Source organism: Pinus tabuliformis, chromosome 7 (assembly GCF_031772625.1).
Source record: "Pinus tabuliformis cultivar Carrire ecotype Pingquan chromosome 7, CPIR1, whole genome shotgun sequence".
NCBI lineage: Eukaryota > Viridiplantae > Streptophyta > Pinopsida > Pinales > Pinaceae > Pinus > Pinus tabuliformis.
This window is the reverse complement of record NC_142293.1, coordinates 677,021,478-677,041,978: the sequence shown is the minus strand read 5'-3', so window position 1 is coordinate 677,041,978 and position 20,501 is coordinate 677,021,478. Positions and strand designations below refer to the sequence as shown.

At 38.9% G+C, this 20,501-nt stretch overlaps 1 protein-coding gene across 3 annotated transcripts in view; it reads right to left on the bottom strand.

The window, feature by feature from the left end:
• The window catches only part of LOC149249279 (Pseudouridine synthase family protein), a 375,151-nt gene that overhangs the window by 239,655 nt on the left and 114,995 nt on the right, over window positions 1-20,501 (bottom strand). For all 3 annotated transcript variants that reach the window (XR_016266746.1, XM_089458665.1, XM_089458664.1), the window contains exon 3: window positions 18,257-18,520. Coding sequence is in view for 2 of the 3 variants with exons in the window: in XM_089458665.1 (XP_089314791.1) it covers window positions 18,257-18,520 (264 nt within the window). In the remaining variant the exon portion in view is untranslated. The remainder of the gene's footprint in view (window positions 1-18,256; window positions 18,521-20,501) is intronic.

Here is a 20,501-nt window from a genome sequence, read left to right as displayed (position 1 = left end):
AGGAACACTTTCCTCAGTAAGAGGGAGTGTTAAAATTTGGGTACCAGAGGACAAGTGGTTTCCTAAGGCTTTGATCTTTGGCCTAGGGAAAAGTGTCCAAATTTATTTTTTTTACTTTTCTCCCAAAGTGACTTTATAAGTGGTAAAGCCAATTTAATTTAAAAATGACTTTGTAAGTGGTAAAGTTACATTCTAATTTAAAAGTGACTTTATAAGTGGTAAAGCTACATTCTAATTTAAAGGTGACTTTATTAAAGTGAACGAAGAATTAGAAAGTGAAAAAGTGACTATGGAAATAAAAGGCTAAGTGGGTCTTTATTTAAGTGGGTGACTTAAAAAATAGAAAGTGAGAACTAAATGCACATTTATTCTCATCCCTAGATCTAAATGAATCTCGGCCATTAGATCTTAGGGTAACCCAAAAGGTCATTCAGAGAATAAAAGGAGAAGAGAAAAGGAAAAGATCAATTCATTCTTTCATGAGCATTTGAGAGAGAAAAGAGAGAGCAAGGAGAAAATTTCTGAGCAGTGAGGAAGTGAAGGAGAGCAGCAAGAAGACATTTCAGCAAATTTGGGGAGAAGCGTTTATTGGCACACATCCCAAGGAAAAACTGTACAGCAGGAGAAAGGCACAGAAATCGAGGAAGAGGGGCAGCAAGTTTTGGGCACATTTTTCGAAGCTGGTCGTACAACATTTAATGTTGTTTTATCGCTGTTAAAATTTATGTTTTCGTTGTTTGCAGATTGGCACGATTTTCGAGGTGGAGTTCAAGCACGGAAATCGAGATAAGTTGTAATTTGTGGTTGCTGGAATTTTTACTGTGTATTTCAGTTTCTCTGTAAAAGCATTTTCAGAAATAAAGAAGAGCTCTCAAACTGGTTTTCCCCAAGAGTTGTAGGGGGTTTTTCCAGAGTCACATTCACCAAAAATCACTGTGTTATTTTCTGTGTGGCTGTCATAATTTTGCTATGTTTTATTTCTACAATTTCAGCAGTTGTGAAATCTCTAAATTTGTGTTTTCAGAAAAATATTATCATTTCCAAATTTTAGAATTTTTATCATGCTTGGATTTAAAATTAGATGCATGGAGTGATAAGGAAAACTGATAACCGGAATGGGGCTTGAAATTTCTTCAAGGCAGTGATTCTCACTCTGATCCTCGCCCTCTTCGTTTTATCTGCCTCCCCACAGCAGGCTATGGGGGGGTAGTCCCTATGAAATGTGAGGATGAAAGACTTGTCGGGAACCGATAAGTTCGGGAAACATAACTAAATGGCCTAGCAGCTTGGCTAATGATGATTAGCAAGTTTAATTATTAGCACGATTTAATTAGATTATTTTAGAGACCAGTGCCTTATGGAGTCAAATCACTTGCACGAAATAAATTAATTACCAAGTCGCCAGATGAACAGTGATTGCTTAGGTTGCACACTATCTTATGTGATAGGCGACACTTAGAACTAACTGAAATGCAAACTATTGGTAAATTTTAGATTAGATGCCTATCCAAGTGAGTCCTTTTTCTCAATTGTTTTGAAGTTAGTCTCAAGTGTAGGTTGTGGAGAGAAACCCAAGGGAAAATAGCAATGGTTATATTAACGATACCTTCCCAAGAGTTCTAACCACCCGAATGCCTCTAGTGTTGCAGAGACTATGGCTCTAACGACTGCAAGGTCACTGTGTTAACCACAAGTGAGGGTCTAAACTTTGCAAGTTGGGTGAGAAAGGTGGTCCTATCGTCTTTCAACCAAGCTTATGCTTGGAGGTGAATTAATTAATGCACTACTAGTCCTAAATGCAAGTGCAAAATGAGAGATTAGCTTTAGGTGAAAATTGTTAAATGATTTAAGTACTTTGAGACAATATTTGATTTAGAGCAATAAAGGGAAGTACTTAACAATTGCAAAGACAATCTTCACCAAAAGCAATGCTTAATGAACTTTTAGAATTAGATTATCCAATGACAAGTAAAGAGTGTAAAGCAATTCAAGATTAACAATCCCATAATGGACAATTTTCTTATCAAATGACAATAAACAAAAAAAATGCACAAGTCCAATGTTCCTCTTGACAATATTAATGTGCCAATTAGATAATGCCAACAAGATATCAACACAATTAGCAATTCTTGAGGTTACTTACATGAATTCAAGATTACTCTTTATCACAATATAAGTATGGTGATCAATTAAGTGTTTTAAGAGTGAGCTCATATTGCAAGATTATGATTCTTAGACATAATGGTCACTTGCAAAACAATATGTTAGTGCACTTATTACAAAAGACTAAACACATAAGAGATGCTAATTGTAACAATAGCAATGTAACCACTGATCCAATAGCCAATTACTTTAGGAAATGATAGCAATGACAAGCACAAGTATTAGTATTCCCTTTAAAACCAATGTCATAAAATGCTAGCAATCCTTTAGACAACACAATGTACTAATGCTTTTCAATGTCAATGAGAGGAAGAGAGCATAACATTTATTAATTGCAATTAGAATTACTCAAAAATATTACTCTTCAATTGATGTTAATGAAATTAAAAGAACAAGAGTAAACTTATGAGAGCAGCAAGCTTATCTTATGTAACAAATTCAGTCCAATTATCTTTTAGAATATTAATCTTCTTATTGAGGGTAAATGAGTGCACATATATCTTATCAATTAGATGAGATTGCTAATAGTGAACTACTTATGGATGCAAGAGATGCAAAGAATGAATGCCCAATGAGATGAGATGACTGTCAATTGCTTTTAAGCCATTGTTATGTGTCTAATGACACTACAAAAAATGTATCTTGAGGCTGCAAATGAAACAGTGACGAGGAAAGAGGGTTAAGACGGCAAACTACTAGGCCTAATGACCTTGTTGGTGACTAGTCAGGCTTCTAGGACTCTTCCAATAAGTTTGACCACCTACAACCACTAATGTTAGCTCCAAAAGCACTTGGAACACCTGCAAAAAAAAGTGTTAGTGCCAAAAACCAATGCAAACCCAAGAGATGACCAAGATGAGGTAAAGAAGGGAAGGCTAGGGCTAGGAAAGGGGTCATGACAAGGGACGAAAGGGCTATGGCTCAAGGGAAGAGGCCTCAAGGGCTCACGACAAGGTAGAGGAGGCCCAATTAGGGCTGCTGAGAAGGAAGAGGAGGCCTTTAGACCTGCGGCACCAAGGAAAGAGGGTAAACAAGGTTGTGGCTCACCCAAAAGAGGAAATAGGGTTGCGGCAAGGGTAAGAGAGGGCTCAACTAGGCCATGGAGGCATAAAAAAAAAATAGACCACTATGTTGATTTGGCGTAGCATTAGATGTGCTCTAGCCACGAAAATTGGTGGAGAGGCTAAGGCACATGAGATCTCCAATACCCAAAAAGGGTTTGGGCAGATTCTAAACAGTTTGGGAAATATTAAAATAATTAATATTTTTTAATGGAGTCCCTAAGTCTAAACTTAGGGAAAATAAAATATTAATGTGAAGTAATATAAAACTGTGTTAGAATGGTCCAAAAGTCATGGATCAAGCCAGATCTAATCTTAGCCGTTGATTAGGGACTTAATCTCGGTCGTTGATTTGTCAACAAGAAAAGTATAAGAGAAGGCTTGAGGGTCACTTGGAGAACACACTGAGTTGATCAAGATTTCGACTTTCTGGGGCAGGGTTTGCTGAGGAAGTCAAGAGAGTGATCAGAGTTGCAACTGAGGTGCAGTGAATACAGAAGCAGAGAGGCAGAGATAGTGCCTGGAGGATCAGGGCAGCAGCTGGAACTGCCGAAACTGCGAGAACAGCTGGGAAAGCTGGCGCAAAGGGCAGAAGCCAAAACTGTCGAGAACAGTCGAAACTATCGAGAACTGCCGAGAAAATTGACGCAAAGGACAGAAGCCGAAACTGCCAGGAATAGCGGAACTGCTAGAATTGCCGGGAAAGCTGACAAAGAGGGCAGAAGCTGAAACTACCGAGAACAGCCGGAACTGTAAGGAACTGCCGGAACAACCGGGAAAGCTGACGCAGAGGGCAAAAGCCAGAACTGCCTGGAACAGCCGGAACTGTCGAGAACTGTCGGAATTGCCAGGAAAGCTGACGCAAAGGGCAGAAGCCAGAACTGTTGGGAACAGCCGGAACTGCCAAAACTACAGAGAACTGCCAGAAATGCCGAGAAAGCTGACGCAGAGGGCAGAAGTCGGAACTGCCGGGAACGCTGACACAGAGGGCAGAAGAGGTTGACGCAGTCCTTAGAGGCTGACACTGGGGTTTTTCGTGGGGCAGATTGGAGCTAAGGAGCTGCCGAAGTGTTTATCCGAGGTTTTAGCCGGAGCATCTGTCTCCGAAGGAGAGGTACTGCTGCCGAGATTTTTCTCTGTTGGGTGAGTCGGATTTGGCACCTAGATTGTATTCTAAAACTACTTAATAAATCAAACCCTCAGATAGCTGCACCGGTTTTCCCGCATTGGGTTTTTCCGGGGACATTGGTCCAAAAACAACGGTGTCACTTGTGTGCTTGTTTTGTTTCCTTCAGTTGATGATATGTAATGTGTTGGACATGTACTTGTATTTATTTCCAGTATTTACATGGTAAATAACTTGTTAATTAACAGAACAAGTAGGTAAGAATAAATCAAAAAGTACATGAAGGGTTTCTAACGGTTAGACTTAGAAATTCCAACATGGTGTCAGAGGGTGGTTGCAGATCACAGGAGAACTGAGGACATCAGCCGAGCAAAGCAGCAGCAGCGGAAAACAGCTATCTCGAGTGATAGAAGTTGTTCCTAGCAGAGAAGCAGCAAGGAAGGGGTGACGCAGTTCCTACGTCATCAAGTTTGAGCCGGGAAGAGAATCAGCACAGTGGCAGAGGGGAGCAAACTCGACCTACGCAGTGCTCGGTCATCTTTCTTAGCCAGGAAGGATTGAAGGCCGTGGCCAGGAGGTGCGAATTTTGTTGGTGCCGAGATTGCGCAGAGCCTAGAAGCTCTAACCTTCAGTTTGTTGGGGCTTAGGAGGTTGTGGGTCAGTTGCAGAGTGAAGTTGGTGGGGTATTGTAGTCAGAACAGTACTTAACAAGGCAAGACCAAGGGGAGGGAGTTGCTGCCGAGGCGGATTTCTAGCCAAGGAATTCAGATCAGTGGTGCAGTTGCACAAACAATCGGAGAGGGGCAACGATTGGCAGCAGGATTTCCAAGAAGGAAATCGAGACTCAAAGAGAGTCCAGAAGAGAACTTCCAGACGGGAAGTAGAGAGACTCAGAGGAGTCGAACCGAGAACTTCCAGATAGGAAGTAGAGTGACTCAGCATGAGTCGAACTGAGAACTTCCAGGCGGGAAGTAGAGAGACTCGGAGGAGTCGACAGAGAAGAGAAGAGAGATGGTCATGAATGGGATGAGGGATCAAATAGGTTGGATGGAGTGTCCACTCTGTGGTCTGGAAGGCCAGGATCCTGTCCATTCTAGATAAACATCGTATCAAGGCCTTCGCCTTGAGGGATGACGATTGTGCCATGAGTGCTCACATGTCACTTGAGCGGAAGTGGGGAGACATCGAGCTATAGTCAGATGGACTACAGGCGAAGAGGGGTAGGATCCTCGAGGTACCCAACCTCTTGGATTATACCTGGCTACAAGAACCCCGAAGAGAGGGTAGCAGGAGAGCGACAGAGGGAGCTATAGGGAAGGATTCCCAGGACAGCGTGAGGCAGCAGTGCGAGAAGCACAGGAGTGTTGCACTAGTGCAGGATGGCACAGAGAGGTGTGCAACGTTGCAAGATGCATGGAGTAGTTGCAGCAGCGCAGAGGTCAAAGAGGGAGCACTTGTCAGCGACAGAGGGAGCTTCAGCATCAGGAGTGTCTCTAGCCTGACAAAGATGTCAGCGTTGGGAGATCAGTTACTTACTTCTTAGTAACTGAGTTGTAGTGCAGCAGATAGCAGTGACAGTGCTATGGGTAGCACGATGCAGCATGATGAGAGGGGATGCAGTGCAGATGCAGTAGTGGCAGTGGCAGGGCCATGGGCGGCAGCAGGAATGCAGAGGGAGTTGTCGTACAGATGCAGCAGTGGCAGTGGCAGAGCCATGGGTAGTAGTACGAGATGCAGCACTGCAAATGATGGGCAGCAGGCCTAGCATCAGGGACCGATGCCGGATGATCAGAGTAATACTCAGTGAGGAGTATTGCTAGAGCACATTTCTCGCTAAGAAGGAGTGTTGATTTGGGGTAGCACCAGATGTGCTCTAGCCACGAAAATTGGTGGAGAGGCTAAGACACATGAGATCTCCAATACCCGGAAAGGGTTTGGGTAGATTCTAAACAGTTTGGGAAATATTAAAATAATTAATATTTTTTAATGGAGTCCTTGAGTCTAAACTTAAGGAAAATAAAATATTAATATGAAGTAATATAAAACTGTGTTAGAATGGTCCAAAAGTCATGGATCAAGCCAAATCTAATCTTAGCCATCGATTAGGGACTTAATCTCGACCGTTGATTTATCAACGAGAAAAGTATAAGAGGAGGCTTGAGGGTCACATGGAGAACACACCGAGTTGATCAAGATTTTGACTTTCTGGGGCAGGGTTTGCTGAGGAAGTCGAGCGAGTGATCAGAGTTGCAGCTACGGGGCAGTGAATACAGAAGCAGAGAGGCAGAGATAGTGCCGGGAGGATCAGGGCAGCAGCCAGAACTACCGGGAACTGCCGGAACAGCCGGGAAAGCTGACGCAGAGGGCAGAAGACGAAACTGCTGAGAATAGCCGGAACTGTCGGGAACTGCCGGAACTGCCGGGAAAGCTGACGCAGAGAGCAGAAGCCGGAACTGCCGGGAAAGCTGACGCAAAGGGCAGAAGCCGGAACTGCCGGGAAAGCTGACGCAGAGGGCAAAAGTCGGAACTGCCAGGAACAGCCGGAACTGCCGGGAAATGTTGGAACAGCCGGGAAAGCTGACGCAGAGGGTAGAAGCCAGAACTATCGGGAACATCCGAAACTGCTGGGAAAACTGATGTAGAGGGCAGAAGTCGGAACTGTCGAGAACAGCTAAAACTGTCGGGAACTGCTGGAACTGCCAAGAAAGCTGACGCAGAGGGCAGAAACTAAACTGCCGGGAACAGCCAGAACTGCCGGGAAAGCTGACGCAGAGGACAGAAGCCGAAACTACTGGGAACTGCCAGAACTGTCGGGAAAGCTGACGCAGAGGGCAGAAGCCGGAACAGCCAGAACTGCCAGGAAAGTTGACGCAGAGGGCAGAAGAGGCTAACGCAGTCACTAGAGACTGACACTGGGGATTTTTGTGGGGTAGATTGGAGCTGAGGAGCTGCCGGAGTGTTTATCTGGGGTTTCAGCCAGAGCATCTGTCTCCAAAGGAGAGGTACTACTACCGAGATTTTTCTCTGTTGGGTGAGCCGGATTTGGCACCCAGATTGTATTCTAAAACTGCTTAATAAATCAAACCCTCAGATCGTTGCACCGGTTTTCTCGCTTTGGGTTTTTCCGAGGACATTGGTCCAAAAACAATGGTGTCACTTGTGTGCTTGTTTTGTTTCCTTCAGTTGATAATCTTTAATGTGTTGGGCATGTACTTGTATTTATTTTCAATATTTACATGGTAAATAACTTGTTAATTAACAAAACAAGTAGGTAGGAATAAATCAGAAAGTACATGAAGGATTTCTAACAAGTTAGACTTAAAAATTCCAACACACTGCAAAAGCACAAGTTAGAGAAAACACAAAAATTTTACCTCAAAACCACAAAAATTACCTTGTAGGGCCAGTGGCCCTCCTTGTCTGAGTGTTGAAGTTCTAGGGCCTTAGGAGGCTTGATCTAGGCCTATAGGGCTTGGATCGGCCTTCCTCACTTGATCAAATTTGACAAAAAGTTTAGGCAGCTTCTCTTGGGGGTGAGAAACCCCTGCAACCCTATCCTTAGGGCTAGCTTCTTCACAAAATAATTCTATCTCCTTCGATGGCTTAAGAAAATCACTTATACAAATGAAGAAAATTTCCCAAAACCCCCTATATATACAAAAGTCCCAAAATCCCAAGTGCTACAAAAATAAAACAAGGGTTAGATTTAAAATTATTTTACAAATATTCACAATATTTACAAAACTTAAATATTTGCTCTCATTAGCCATTTAAATCTTTATAGCATGAAATTAGAAAATTTTTTGAGATCCTAGAATAGACAATATGGATGAATAACTTTGAAAAATTACTGGCCAAAACCCTCCTACAAAATAATTCGTCAAAATGAAAGCCTAGAGCTCAAACAAGGTCGATCCTTCCCCACAATCTGTGAACTTGGAGTCCAAGGGCTAGTGTACCTGTAGATCTCTATTTAATCTTGAAAATAATTGTTAGATCATGGGGTGAATCAGATCACCTAAGGTAAAGATAACCGTACCAATAGAATGTTCTTATCACTGGCAACTGAAATAACAATTATGAATTTAGCACAATATAGAGCATGAAAAATAAAATACTAGCACATACCACAGATCAACAAATAGAAGAACACCATGAACTGAAACCCCAAAGTCTTTCTATTATGAGAAAAATAATTCCAGCAAAGCAAGGCTCAGCACAAGTGTTACAAAATTACATCATCCAGAGATTATCCAAAGATGAGAAATAGGAGCTCAATAGCTTCCTTATATAGAGAATGAGAGGGAAATAAACCCTTCTAAGTGGAAATAACAAGAAGTTGGCTTGATCTGTTAAGAAATCTAGGGCATAGTAATTAAGTGATTTCTCTTCTATTAGTAACTGCTTTTGAATGGTTTTTACTTCTTTAGATTAGGATCTTCTTTTACTTAGGTTATTAGTGTTCTTTATCGAACAGCTACCAATGCATAAACCATGAAGGGACAAGGGGCACAGAATATAGGCTATCATCCGGGCCAAAACCTCTTCCACTTGAGAGGAAAACACGAACAAATTCTTCTTCTTATAGAGATTCCAATTGATGAATACCAAGACCAAGACCCTTGACCTATTTGCCACTCCAAGACCAAGACACAAGATCCTTAGTCAATGATAGTCAACCTTTAGCTCCTTCCTTCTTGGCTTCTTCTTCAACCTTGGCTTTCTTCTACTTCAAACCTTCGGCCTTCTTGACTAGTCCTTCTTCCACTTCGGCTCCTTAGGAGAACTGCACTTCTCCTCGACTTCCACTATCTGCAACAGACTTCTCCTTGGCCTTTACTACTGCAACAAACTTACCTTCGGCCTTTACTACTGCAACAAACTTCTTCTTCACTGCTGCAACAGACTTACCTTCGGCCTTTACTGTTGTAACAGACTTCTCCTTCACTGCTGCAATAGACTTCTTGTATAGAGCTTTTCTGCCCTTAAAACAATCCCAAAATACCCTTAAGAACTTCGCTCTTTCCTTTTGTTACTTCATTGGTCTTTAGGCTTCCTCACTGTACTTCACACTTCAAACTATAGGATAACCAAATCTCTCAAATTCTGCTCTGAAATGAATACGAACAGCCCTATTTATAGTTGTTTCCTGTCAAAATAAGCCGACATGACATGATAGTGAGCCAACATGTCTATTTCAGATATTTATATTATTCTTTTGAAGTCGACTTGGAGGAGGTGACTTTGTCTTGGTCTGGTAGGGTCTTCTAGCTTATTTAAGGACTTATATAAATATATAACATGACCAAGAAGGGTCCTTCATACATGACATAGGCTCAAATTGACTTTTATGACTAAATGACAAATCCTAAAGGCTCACAATGGGAGCCATCACTAAAATAAAATTCCTTGCTCATGAACCCATGAGACAAGCATTACAATAATAATTTTATTTTTATTTTTTTCATCAATTACATAAAATCACAATTACACATGTCATTATGAAGACCTAACCGAGTTACACTTTTCAACATGATCCACGTCAAAATAATCTCATCCGTCAAAATTAACTTGATCTTCTTTTAATCTCCATCATCGATTTCTTATTTCTGAGGAAAAATTCGAATTTCTCTTAAAAAAACATTTTTTAGTAAACCAAAAATTGATATTTTGGATTAATTTCCTCAAAAAATTGACTTTGACTTAACCACCAAGGTCCAAAGGGTCAAACTTTCTTAAAATATCAATTTTTCCCTTGGTGGGGGATCTCCAAAAATTAATTTCTTTTTGACCCACGAATTTTTTATTATTTTCCACTTGGAAAGAATTTAATTCTTCTCTAATTATTTTTTACTTAAAATTAATTAATTTTCTGGCTTTGGATTTTTTTTAATTTTGTCGGAAAAATTAATTAATTGAATCTAGAGGGGATTAATTATTTTTCCAACCTCAAATATTTTAGCCAAGGTGTCTAATTATGAGTAACCATGCACTAAAATAGTTTTTACATCAAGAGATTACAATTTAATTCAACCCTTAGAAAGGGAAAACACATTTAGACATAGACCCTCAAGACATTACCAAATTCTGCGACACATTATGATCTAGTATGAAACCAAGTGTGTTTATAATAAAATAATTTAGCCATGGTGTCTAATTATGAGGGACCATGCACTAAAATTATTCCTAAACACACTTTTACAATAGACTCGATAAACACTAGGACTCACCTAAGACATTGCCAAAGAATTCCACCCTAGCTTTAGGGTTATAGTTGGAAGAAAAACTTCGTCGATTATTCGTGTTTACAAACACACAAAATTCAGGGAGGTTAAAAAACTTCCTGAGATGAAATCTTTTAACAAAATCATAGGCTTACATAGGTGCAATTACATGACTCAATGGTCATACTAGCATCATTTACAATAAACTTTGCAGAAATTGGGTTGACAAAGTGTGGTCAACGGGCAACTCAGGGATGAATTTCCTTAAATAAAATTTCATTTCTGACAATTCTTGTGTGAGTTTCTAAAAATAGAAATTCATCTCTATCCTCTCAAGCGTGACTTTCCAAAAATAGTAAATCACCTTGCATCAATTGGTAATCAAGTATAGATGTTGGAAAATCACTTAAATTATCATTAATCAATCTTAATAGTTCAATTTTTTACTTAATCATCAATATTATCATTACCTTTATTATTATCCTTATGATACTATGATATTATTATTAAAAGGAATTTCAAGGCACCTTACCCTCTCAATCATTTCGTTCTCCTCTCTCCTTGATGAATCACAAGGTACTACATTACTCTCTCTCTCCCTTAATGGATTCGTTGCACTCCTCTTACACTCTCTTACACTCATTAAAGACATGTCATAAAAGATTCCTCTTACACACTCTTTAATGCATATGTTACACTCACTCCTTTATGGCATAAGTTACTAAGCCATGTGAGGTTCCTCCATCTAGGCATGCATTGCCTTCCTTTTACTGACATAAGTTACAAGGCACGCATTGCCTCTCCATAATGGCATGAGTTAAACTCCCTAAATGGCATATGTTACTCTTCCTCAAGGCATGTGTATTACTCCTTTATGAACAGAATTTGTTGCTCCTCCTATATATGTATCTCATATCATCTCATCTCCTCACTACTTGTGCATTGTGAAAGAAGGATCCGAACTTGAGAGAAAGAGAGTTGGAGGGATATGAAGAAGATTGTGAGAGAGATAGAGAGACTTGGAGAGTAAGAGCAGAACTTGAAGGTTGATTCAGTGTTTGCATCAGCTGCTGCTACCAGTGATCTTCATGCTACAGCTTGTTCAGATTTGGGTGAACTTACTCATTCTCTTGATCTCTCATTGTACATTGTATCTCTGCTGAACAATTGATATTTAATATAAGAAGGATCTAGTTGGGTTTTGCCCTGGTCATTGGACCTAAATTCTCTGTGTCTCATTCTGTTCTTGGTTGTCTTCAATTGTGCGTTTGGTTTATGTTCTATCTACAATTGCTTAACTAATATTGCATTGTAAAGAAGTTTTGTAATAAGTGATTGTTACAATATAGAACATCTGATTTTCAACAGCTAAGGTAATTTGAAAATATTTTAGGTGTCCTGGCACTGTAATTTTTAAAACAATTATATGTTACTGAAGTTCTTTGAATTTTGAAAAAGCCTAAGCCATGGCATTGTCTTAGTATATCTGAAAAAATGCATTGCTCTGAGAGAAGGATAAGACCTGGAAATTAAGTGCCGATCTTCTGTATCTTATGATAAAAAGATGCAAACTGAAATGGTCAATGAGCATTGGAGTATTTTATTTCAGAGAAATTTATGACAGCAGCTAGCAGCAAACAACAATGTGGTATGACCATCGAATAAGGCATACTACTGTAGGGATTACACACTCAGTTCACACACTTGTGACTGAGAATTCAATGGAGTTTGAAACTGGTAGTGTAGGCCTTTTTTTCCATGGTTACTTTCGGTTGGTAACAGATTAAATTTACAAAAGATGAATGCCAGATCTCCGATATTAGCGTCCTGGGGTTGTATGTTGAGGCTGCCTTAAACCAGTCCTATTGGCTAGCATTATAGTGAAGATTTAATTATCAAATAAGGGCACCTAAAGTAACCCATTCTTTTCATTTTGGAAGGTCTTCTCACCATACAAATCATGGTACATCTCAGGAAGAAGCCTGCTGTTTGAAGAAAATTTTAACTCCTAGTATTCCCAGCTCACATTGATGTCAGAACCATCAGCTGGGTTCACTCCTTGTACGCTATCTTTGGCACCTTCCATCATCATTTACAGCAGTGATAAGACCTTACTTTCCACTTATAGTAGACGGTGTTTGAGAAGCTGATAATTGTAGCAGAGATAGAGCAATACCTCAACACTTTTTTTTATCTGTGCAGCCCTGGCAATGCATCATACAATTTCAGATTTGATCTGTCTGCATTTTCGAGCAAGCTTAGAGTCATGAGGCCTAATTTGAGAGACACTTCACATATGCAAGTCTCCAAGGTTTTCTTTGATGACAGCATCTAAGGGTCAAAAGCTAGAAACCTGGACTGGAAGACAACTGGCAGTTTATGGTCTTAAAGAGGAATTGTAGGCTAATATGAAGATCGCTTCCCTTTTTGTTGAGTATTGTTACTATCATGAGGAAAGATTGTTACATGGTACAAGTGGCATTCAAAGCTCAAGGCAAGGTCAAAAATGCAACATTTATGAGAGAGCGACATCACAGCTAACCCTTGAGACATGGTCAAAGAAATGCATACTTAGATTGGTGACCTTCAGCCCTAAAAGGTGGATCTAGCCCAATATTAGAGGAGCACTCCATCTTTTAAGGGAGTTTGTTATTTTATGGTGTTTCAAAGATGAGCCCACCTTGACCAAGGCTTAGGTAAAATCTTAACACATTCCAAAAGGGGACCCAAGGAACTTCTTCCTAGAACTCTCCACATAAAGGTATCTTCTAATTTACTATTCGACAAATATCTCCATGGAGATCCACCTTTCAACGGGAGTGTTAGCATTATTTGAGTGCTCCCCCTTGGAAGGATCTAATGTGGCTAAAAGTTCAAAGGACATGATTGTGTCATATTTTGAAAAGAACTCAACATGGAGGATTTCCAATGAAGCTATTGGAACAGAGTTTAAGAACGAAAAGTCACTCTCATGTGGGTGCTTTTGTTTTGAAGATGACACATGACAAAGGAAATTAAAAGTAACTTAAAACCCTCTCTTTTATGGTATCTTATTATTATTTCTGGGAGAAGAAAGTGGATCTAGAATTCACTTATCATTATTTTATTGTATCAATGATGGAGATAAGCTCTATATAGAGAATGGCTCTTTCATTTGTTGGACATGGTTGGATTCATGGGAGATCCCCTCTATGCCTAGTTGATATTATGTTGGGCAGAAAGAATCTGGGGGAAAGCATATGTGAGATTTTCATCTCTCTTTTTTACTCATTGATGATTAGGGTTTATGCAAGGGTAGCCACCTAAGTAACAGGACACGTCCAAACAGGGCCTGTGTCTCATATCTTACATGTCAAACATGTTCCCTCACCCTGTGGCCTGTATGTTTTAGCCCAAATGATTTGCTTGAAGATATCCTAAGAGGGAATTCGCTAAGAACAATGGGAATTTATCATTAGGTTCAATCTTTTCTCTACATGAGGCTTCCTTTGATTTGCTATAAAAGTACTAAAATCGTACTGGAATTTACCTTCTTGGTTATTATTCTCACCATTGAAAAGAATTGAAACAATCTCATGAAAAGAATTGAAACAATCTCATAGTGATTTGGTTTGTTCTACATTGTCTAACAAATTGCATGCTTAGTCTGGGATGATTTATTTTGGACATTGCTTTCTCCATGGCAACAGATATGGGGCACAAAACACTGATTTTGACATTCCTAAAGGAAATTTGAAAACTTCTAAATTCTAAAGAAATTTTAGCTTTTTTAATTACCCTTCACATATACACCAAAAGGTTTCTAGCCCATGTTCAAATCAGCGTTAAGGAGCTACATAGAAACTACTAGAAAGATTTTATAAAAGTGTCATTTTTATTTTTTGAAGCTAGTCTTTTTCCTAGAGGTGCTTGCAATATTTACATCATAATATTTTCATACAAAGTTCAAATTTGATGTCATCAATTGTGGTGCAAAGAGCATTTAGAGGGTGCTAGCTCATTTTGAAAGCCAAGGTCCACAAAGGTGACCAACAAACACCCAATGCAGTCCAATATGAATGCACTTTCAAAGATTCAACCTTCCAAAGGTGGGTGACCACACCCAAGACATGTTTGATGTTTCTGTTAAAAGTACTGCAATGCAGAAGGAATATAAATTGAGCAAAGCTCTTTAAGGAGTTCATTATTAAAAAAAATATACAAATAAAAAAAATCATCATATAAGACGTGTTACCTCTCATATTTGCATGAGTGGTAAATTGTGATTCTCATCACAAGATAGTAGTTTCATGGGTGACATATGGGGATATACACCTGTTGAGAAACCAAGTGTTTATGCAGTTTAATGCTTGATTCATCTTTCTTGATAATTACTTGTGAATATTAGCTATCTTCTTATTACTTTTATGTTCTCTTCATCAAGCAATTATAGTATATACATATCCTCAAAGCATAAAGATCACAAAGAGACAAATAACACAAGAAATTAGGCTCCAAGCCAGGGCAAAACCCCACGAGGGGGAAAACCCAACAATCCTTCTCTTATAGAATCAGATCAAAATAAGATATCCAAGACCCAGGCCCAAGACCAAAACAAACACAAAGATTCCAAGTCAAACCCTCCTCCAAGTCCCCTCCAATAGTCAAAGTCAACACTGGTCAACCTTCTCCAAATCTGGTCAAACTTCAGATTTCAGCCCTGCAATACCACAGAAATTACCTCAAAAAAATCTGCACATGCGAGCTGGATCAGGGCACATGGAAGCTGGATTAAGGCAGAAAACCTCGGGACATGCCCATCTACGTGCGTCCTCTAGGTTATAATGGAGAGTACAGGTGCCTTATCAAACTAGCTTCCAGCAGCTCCAAAAAGACTTACACCTGTTGCCCCCTAATCATTCTCAGGGGCACTACTAGAATTTATAATCTCCTGCACTACAGAAAAATAAGCCTCCGTACCGAAACGGTGAAGGTTCTTGGGACATAAGGATTACTGGCACTCTCAGATGAGAATGAATGAATCAAATGGGAGGAAATTTATTCATCTCAATATGCAGTTGGCTGAGGACGGTACAGGGAAACATTATGCCACATCATGGAGGTTGGTGGTGGTGAGCACCTGCAAGCCGTCTGGCCTGGTCTTTATAATATCTGTCTCTCTCTCCGAGAGAATGTCTATATTGTTGGTTCTTTGGACATGGTGCATGTGTATCAAAGGTATCTTTCTGGTTTTTCTGCTCTTTCTACTCTGTAATTGGCAGCTGTTGTTTAGTCTTAAGATGGTCTTGTGGGCTCCCCCGTGGCAGTCTCCTTGTCTCTGTTGGTTTTTCATTTCATCTTTCCTTGTGCCCCAGTCTCGTTGTTCCGTCTCTGTTGTGGCCTTTTCCAGTGAATTTTGTGGATGTGGTGATCTCATAGCTCTTCTGAATCATCTGGTTATGTTGATCTGTCTCCTCTTGGTTGGAGATGGGTCCTTGATGAATTCCTCAATGAATTTCAAATTAACAACAAGACAGCATGATTCTCTGGTGGAAAAAGCTTTGGAATTTAGGTTATGTGTAACCTCTCTGTGCAGCATCCAGGTTACAGCCTCCTTGCAGATAAATATGATGCACAGGGTTATGTCAAATGAAGTGCGCATCTGTACAAAGTCGAAACACCAAAAGAATCTCCTTCTCTCCACAAGAATTCAAATCAATAAAAACCATTCTGTCCTGAAAGTTCATAGGAAGTTTGAGTTCTCTCTGTCTAATGAGTGGAACAGACAAATGAATCAGCCACAATGGGAGACTCCTGAAGAAGACAGTGCCTCTTAAGGCCTCCAAACCCTCAATTTGTTTCAGGGATGAAATGTACTTTTTGTTTCTTGATAGATTACTTCTAGTGATGTTACAGAAGCCGCAGCAGGATAATTAGAATTGCACTATGTAAAAATGAAGAATCTGGATCACAGGAACTGTAGGAATCTAGAAACAGAAATTTTAGAGAAAGATCATCCTATTAATATCGGCATGTAATTCCTTAGTTTTCTGTTCAGACCCTTTTAATATAAAAATCCTCGGTTCTTGTGGAAAAAGTTTATCGATTTTGTCATGTCCTGCCAGTCCTCAACTTAAAACTGCAATTTCACTACATTTCTTTATAAGAAGAATATCATATGTCTGCTATACATATTTGTCCATTCAGAAGTGTGTGAAATGCTTTCAAACCAGCCCTCACTGGAAATTCAAATTGTTTCTTCTTTCTAACCAGAAATATATTTCTTTACTCATATTGTACATCAGCCAATTTGAATGTCACGCGAAGATGCTTCACAAAATTTTCAACATGCTAATTGATTTATTATTTAGTCATTGGTTAAGATACAGGCTCCATCCAGATACAACAATGGCAATATTAAAAAAATACTTATGTTTCCTGCCACCCCAAGAGGTGGTCTGTCTGACATGTATCTCTAGATCACTTTGAGTAGAATTATATTTGTGAATTTCAAAAATAAACTTTAGCTATAGATTTGTTTGAAACCACAATATGTCAATATGATCAAGCACAGGTTTCAGAAATTTACTTTTGAGTTCCTTAAAACTGTTGTTGGTTGCAAATAATCTGTTCAAAAGACAGAGTCCATGGGACTCTTTACCATCCAGACTTGCATTTGAAAGAGAAGATACACCTGAGAAAACATTGTGCAGGTATTGACCTTTAGCTTGTCAGTTTCTTGCAAGACTTCTACCAACCATGTAAAGAATCATCCTAAGTTCCTAACTATCCTCATTGATGCAAAAGAATTCATGCCTCCTAAAATCATCATCTTCCTCAGCTATAATTGATGTTGTTGTACCTATAACTTTATTTTATGGGAAAGATATTACTCCAAGAGTCCAACAACAAGCACACCATTCTTTCAAGTTTGCACTCCTTGATCTATAAGCCTTCCAATTCTCTTGAGGAGGAGAGTGTGATACGTTGCAGAAGGATGATGCAATGATTGATTCCAAGTTTGCAATCGATGAGAGTATTGCAAAGTACAGGGATAGGGTTGATGGATTCTCTCAAAGGGAGTAGACCATGATATTTTTCTTGAATCAAGGTTCTCTCAGGATGAGGTCTTTGACCTAGTTCAAGTGGCCCCCTCTCTGGAGCTGTGAGTCCCACACTTAAGCTTTTGGACTTGATCTCGAGAAGTGCGAGATCTTGTTGTAACAGGTGCTTCAACAAAATTCTTCTCTACGGCATTGAATATCTCTTAACAACTCTAGTGACATTACACTCATTGGCCACATGGAGATGATTACATTCTACATGATGGCCTCATTACTTATCATGCATTTTAATAATTTTAATGTAGATTTTTTAAAAATGGATCTCTATATTTTAAAACTTTAAAACTTCTGAAATTTTTATTTTTCATAGACATTTTGTCATCCTTGTTTCACCTCTAGAAATTGGGGGTGATCTGCTAATTGTGCCCTAACATTAACCCCCTACACTCCCATCCCATAAACATCGATGTGACATACTAATTAATCCAATTTGGTCAAAATTTAAACATCTTTAAAAAAGCATTATTCTCATCATTCCTTTCTTTAAAAACAAAGAAAATTATGAAATTCTAGCTTCACCTTTATAGGCCCTTCTAGAAATCAATTAGCATGTTTATCTTTTTGTGTATAAGAATTTACCTTAGCTACAACAAGTAAGCCGCTTGTTCCTTTGTCCAACCTATGTACAATGCCTGGCCGCACTATAGACTCAACATTGATACAAGAAATAGTAGAGGGGCTAACGGCATGTTCTAGAGGATAGATGTCAATGTCATTATCACTATCATCTTCAGTCTCAGAAACAACAGGCTCACATGGACATTCCACTGATGGAAGCCCACAATGATGAAGAATTCCACTCACAAGCGTGCCATGAAGATTACCAGGAGCTGGATGGACAACCTATACATCATTTCATATAGAAATAAGGTGTTAATATTGTGGAGCATTCAAAATTCTAAAGCCACAATATAAAACGTCAACTATGAACAGATGTCACAGCACTTGTAGGAAAACTAAAATGTTGAAAATGGCAGAATATATGGAAATTAAAACAAAATGAAAACATATTGTTTACTATTTCTACACATCTTTATCTGGAATAAGCATGTTATTACGTGGTCTCTATATTGTCAAGCTTTGAATACAACAAAAAATAATTCTAAGATTTAATTTCAAAACCATTGAGCACAGAATATAAAGTAATTAAATCAAACAAGAACTAGAGTATCAACTATCATCTACCAAATCTGTTTTTATTCCAAGGAAAAACCAAAGTAATTAAATCAGACAAGAACTAGAGTACCATCTACCAAACCTGTTTTTTAATTCCAAGGAAAAGCCAAGCTAATCAAATCAAACAAGAACTAGAGTATCATCTACCAAACCTGTTTTTTATTCCAAGGAAAAGCTGTAGAAAATCCACGAAATTCGGATCTGCTAGTATGAACAATCTGAAAACAAATTTTATTTTCACATAGACAGAATTTCTCTACCAAATAGCAGCGGAATAGAACAGAAATAATTGCACAAATTCACACAAGAAAACAACACAATTTTTCTAGGGAACCCAACAGGGAAAACCCTCGCTTGCTTCAGAATTTTATTGAAGAAGAATAAGCTACAGATCTCTTACAACCAGCTTGTCTCAATCAGAAAAATACAATATTCTGTCTGCCTTAAACTAGGCTTGAAACACCTGCTAGAATACTGATCTGCTCCTCGAAAACTGTGCAAACCTGAGCTCCTAAATCTATGTGCATTCCTTAGGAAATATGCCCCTATTTCCTAGTGCATTCCCAGCTCCTAAAAAATAGGAATTTCCTCCTATTTTTCAGCGCACTTCTCAAGGCTGCCTTCCTTCTCCAACTCGCACAAGAGAAAACTTCTTGGCTCATTCCTCTCACAAGCTCACTTGCTCACAAACTCGTGCTCAAGAATTATGAATACAAAGTGTGCCTTCGATCTCCTTATAAGCAATTCGATTTGGCTATTAGTGAGTTTCTAAATTAGGAAGTTGAACTGGATATTTTCTAGTTAACAAAAGTCAACACACTTAGTTAATTCGATCATCCTAAAATTTAGGAGGCTAACTCCACTTGAACATTCAGTTCCCAATTTAACTCACACTAGAGGACAGATAACTCAGTCCTCCACAAACTTGCACTAGTCAAACTGCTTCTTGAACTTGTCCTCATCACTGGAACTCGTGCATGATTAAGAAGATCACTAAATCGATTCATTGAATTAAGGCACAAATCAAGGAATCCATTTCTTTGCTACTTTTCAACAAAAGCCAAAGAGAGGACAATCATACCTCAAAGAAATAACTCCAAATTGATAGAAAACCAAAATTTTCTTATTGTAAACAAGTTGAATTGCTTGAAATCCCACAAATATCTATTATAAAATAGGATATAAAAACAATAGACCAAAATCCTCAAATAAACTGATGAAGAGGTTTTTTTAACAATGTCATGCATAAAAAAACTCCTATATCAAAAGGGAAATTTTAGTAACATATATCAAAACAACATACCAATTAAAATTTTAAATATATGGTATTCATGAAACAACTCTCAAAAGAAGTCATATAAGCCTAGTAACTATTCAAACTAAGTAGACATAGCATGTAATATAAATACTAAATAGTTAAATATTTTGTTGAGTTTACTAAAAATAAAACTAGTGCTAGTGGTCAATTGGGTCTAGCTTGGGTGGTGAAGAGAAGAAACTATTATCCTTCCCACCTAGGTTCGAATTTTTGTTGTGACATATTTGCCCCCTATGGACCGACTATGGCTGGAAAAGTACCAACAATCTGTTGATTTAGGGTAGCATCGGATGTGCTCTAGCCACGAAATTTGGTGGAGAGGATGGGGCA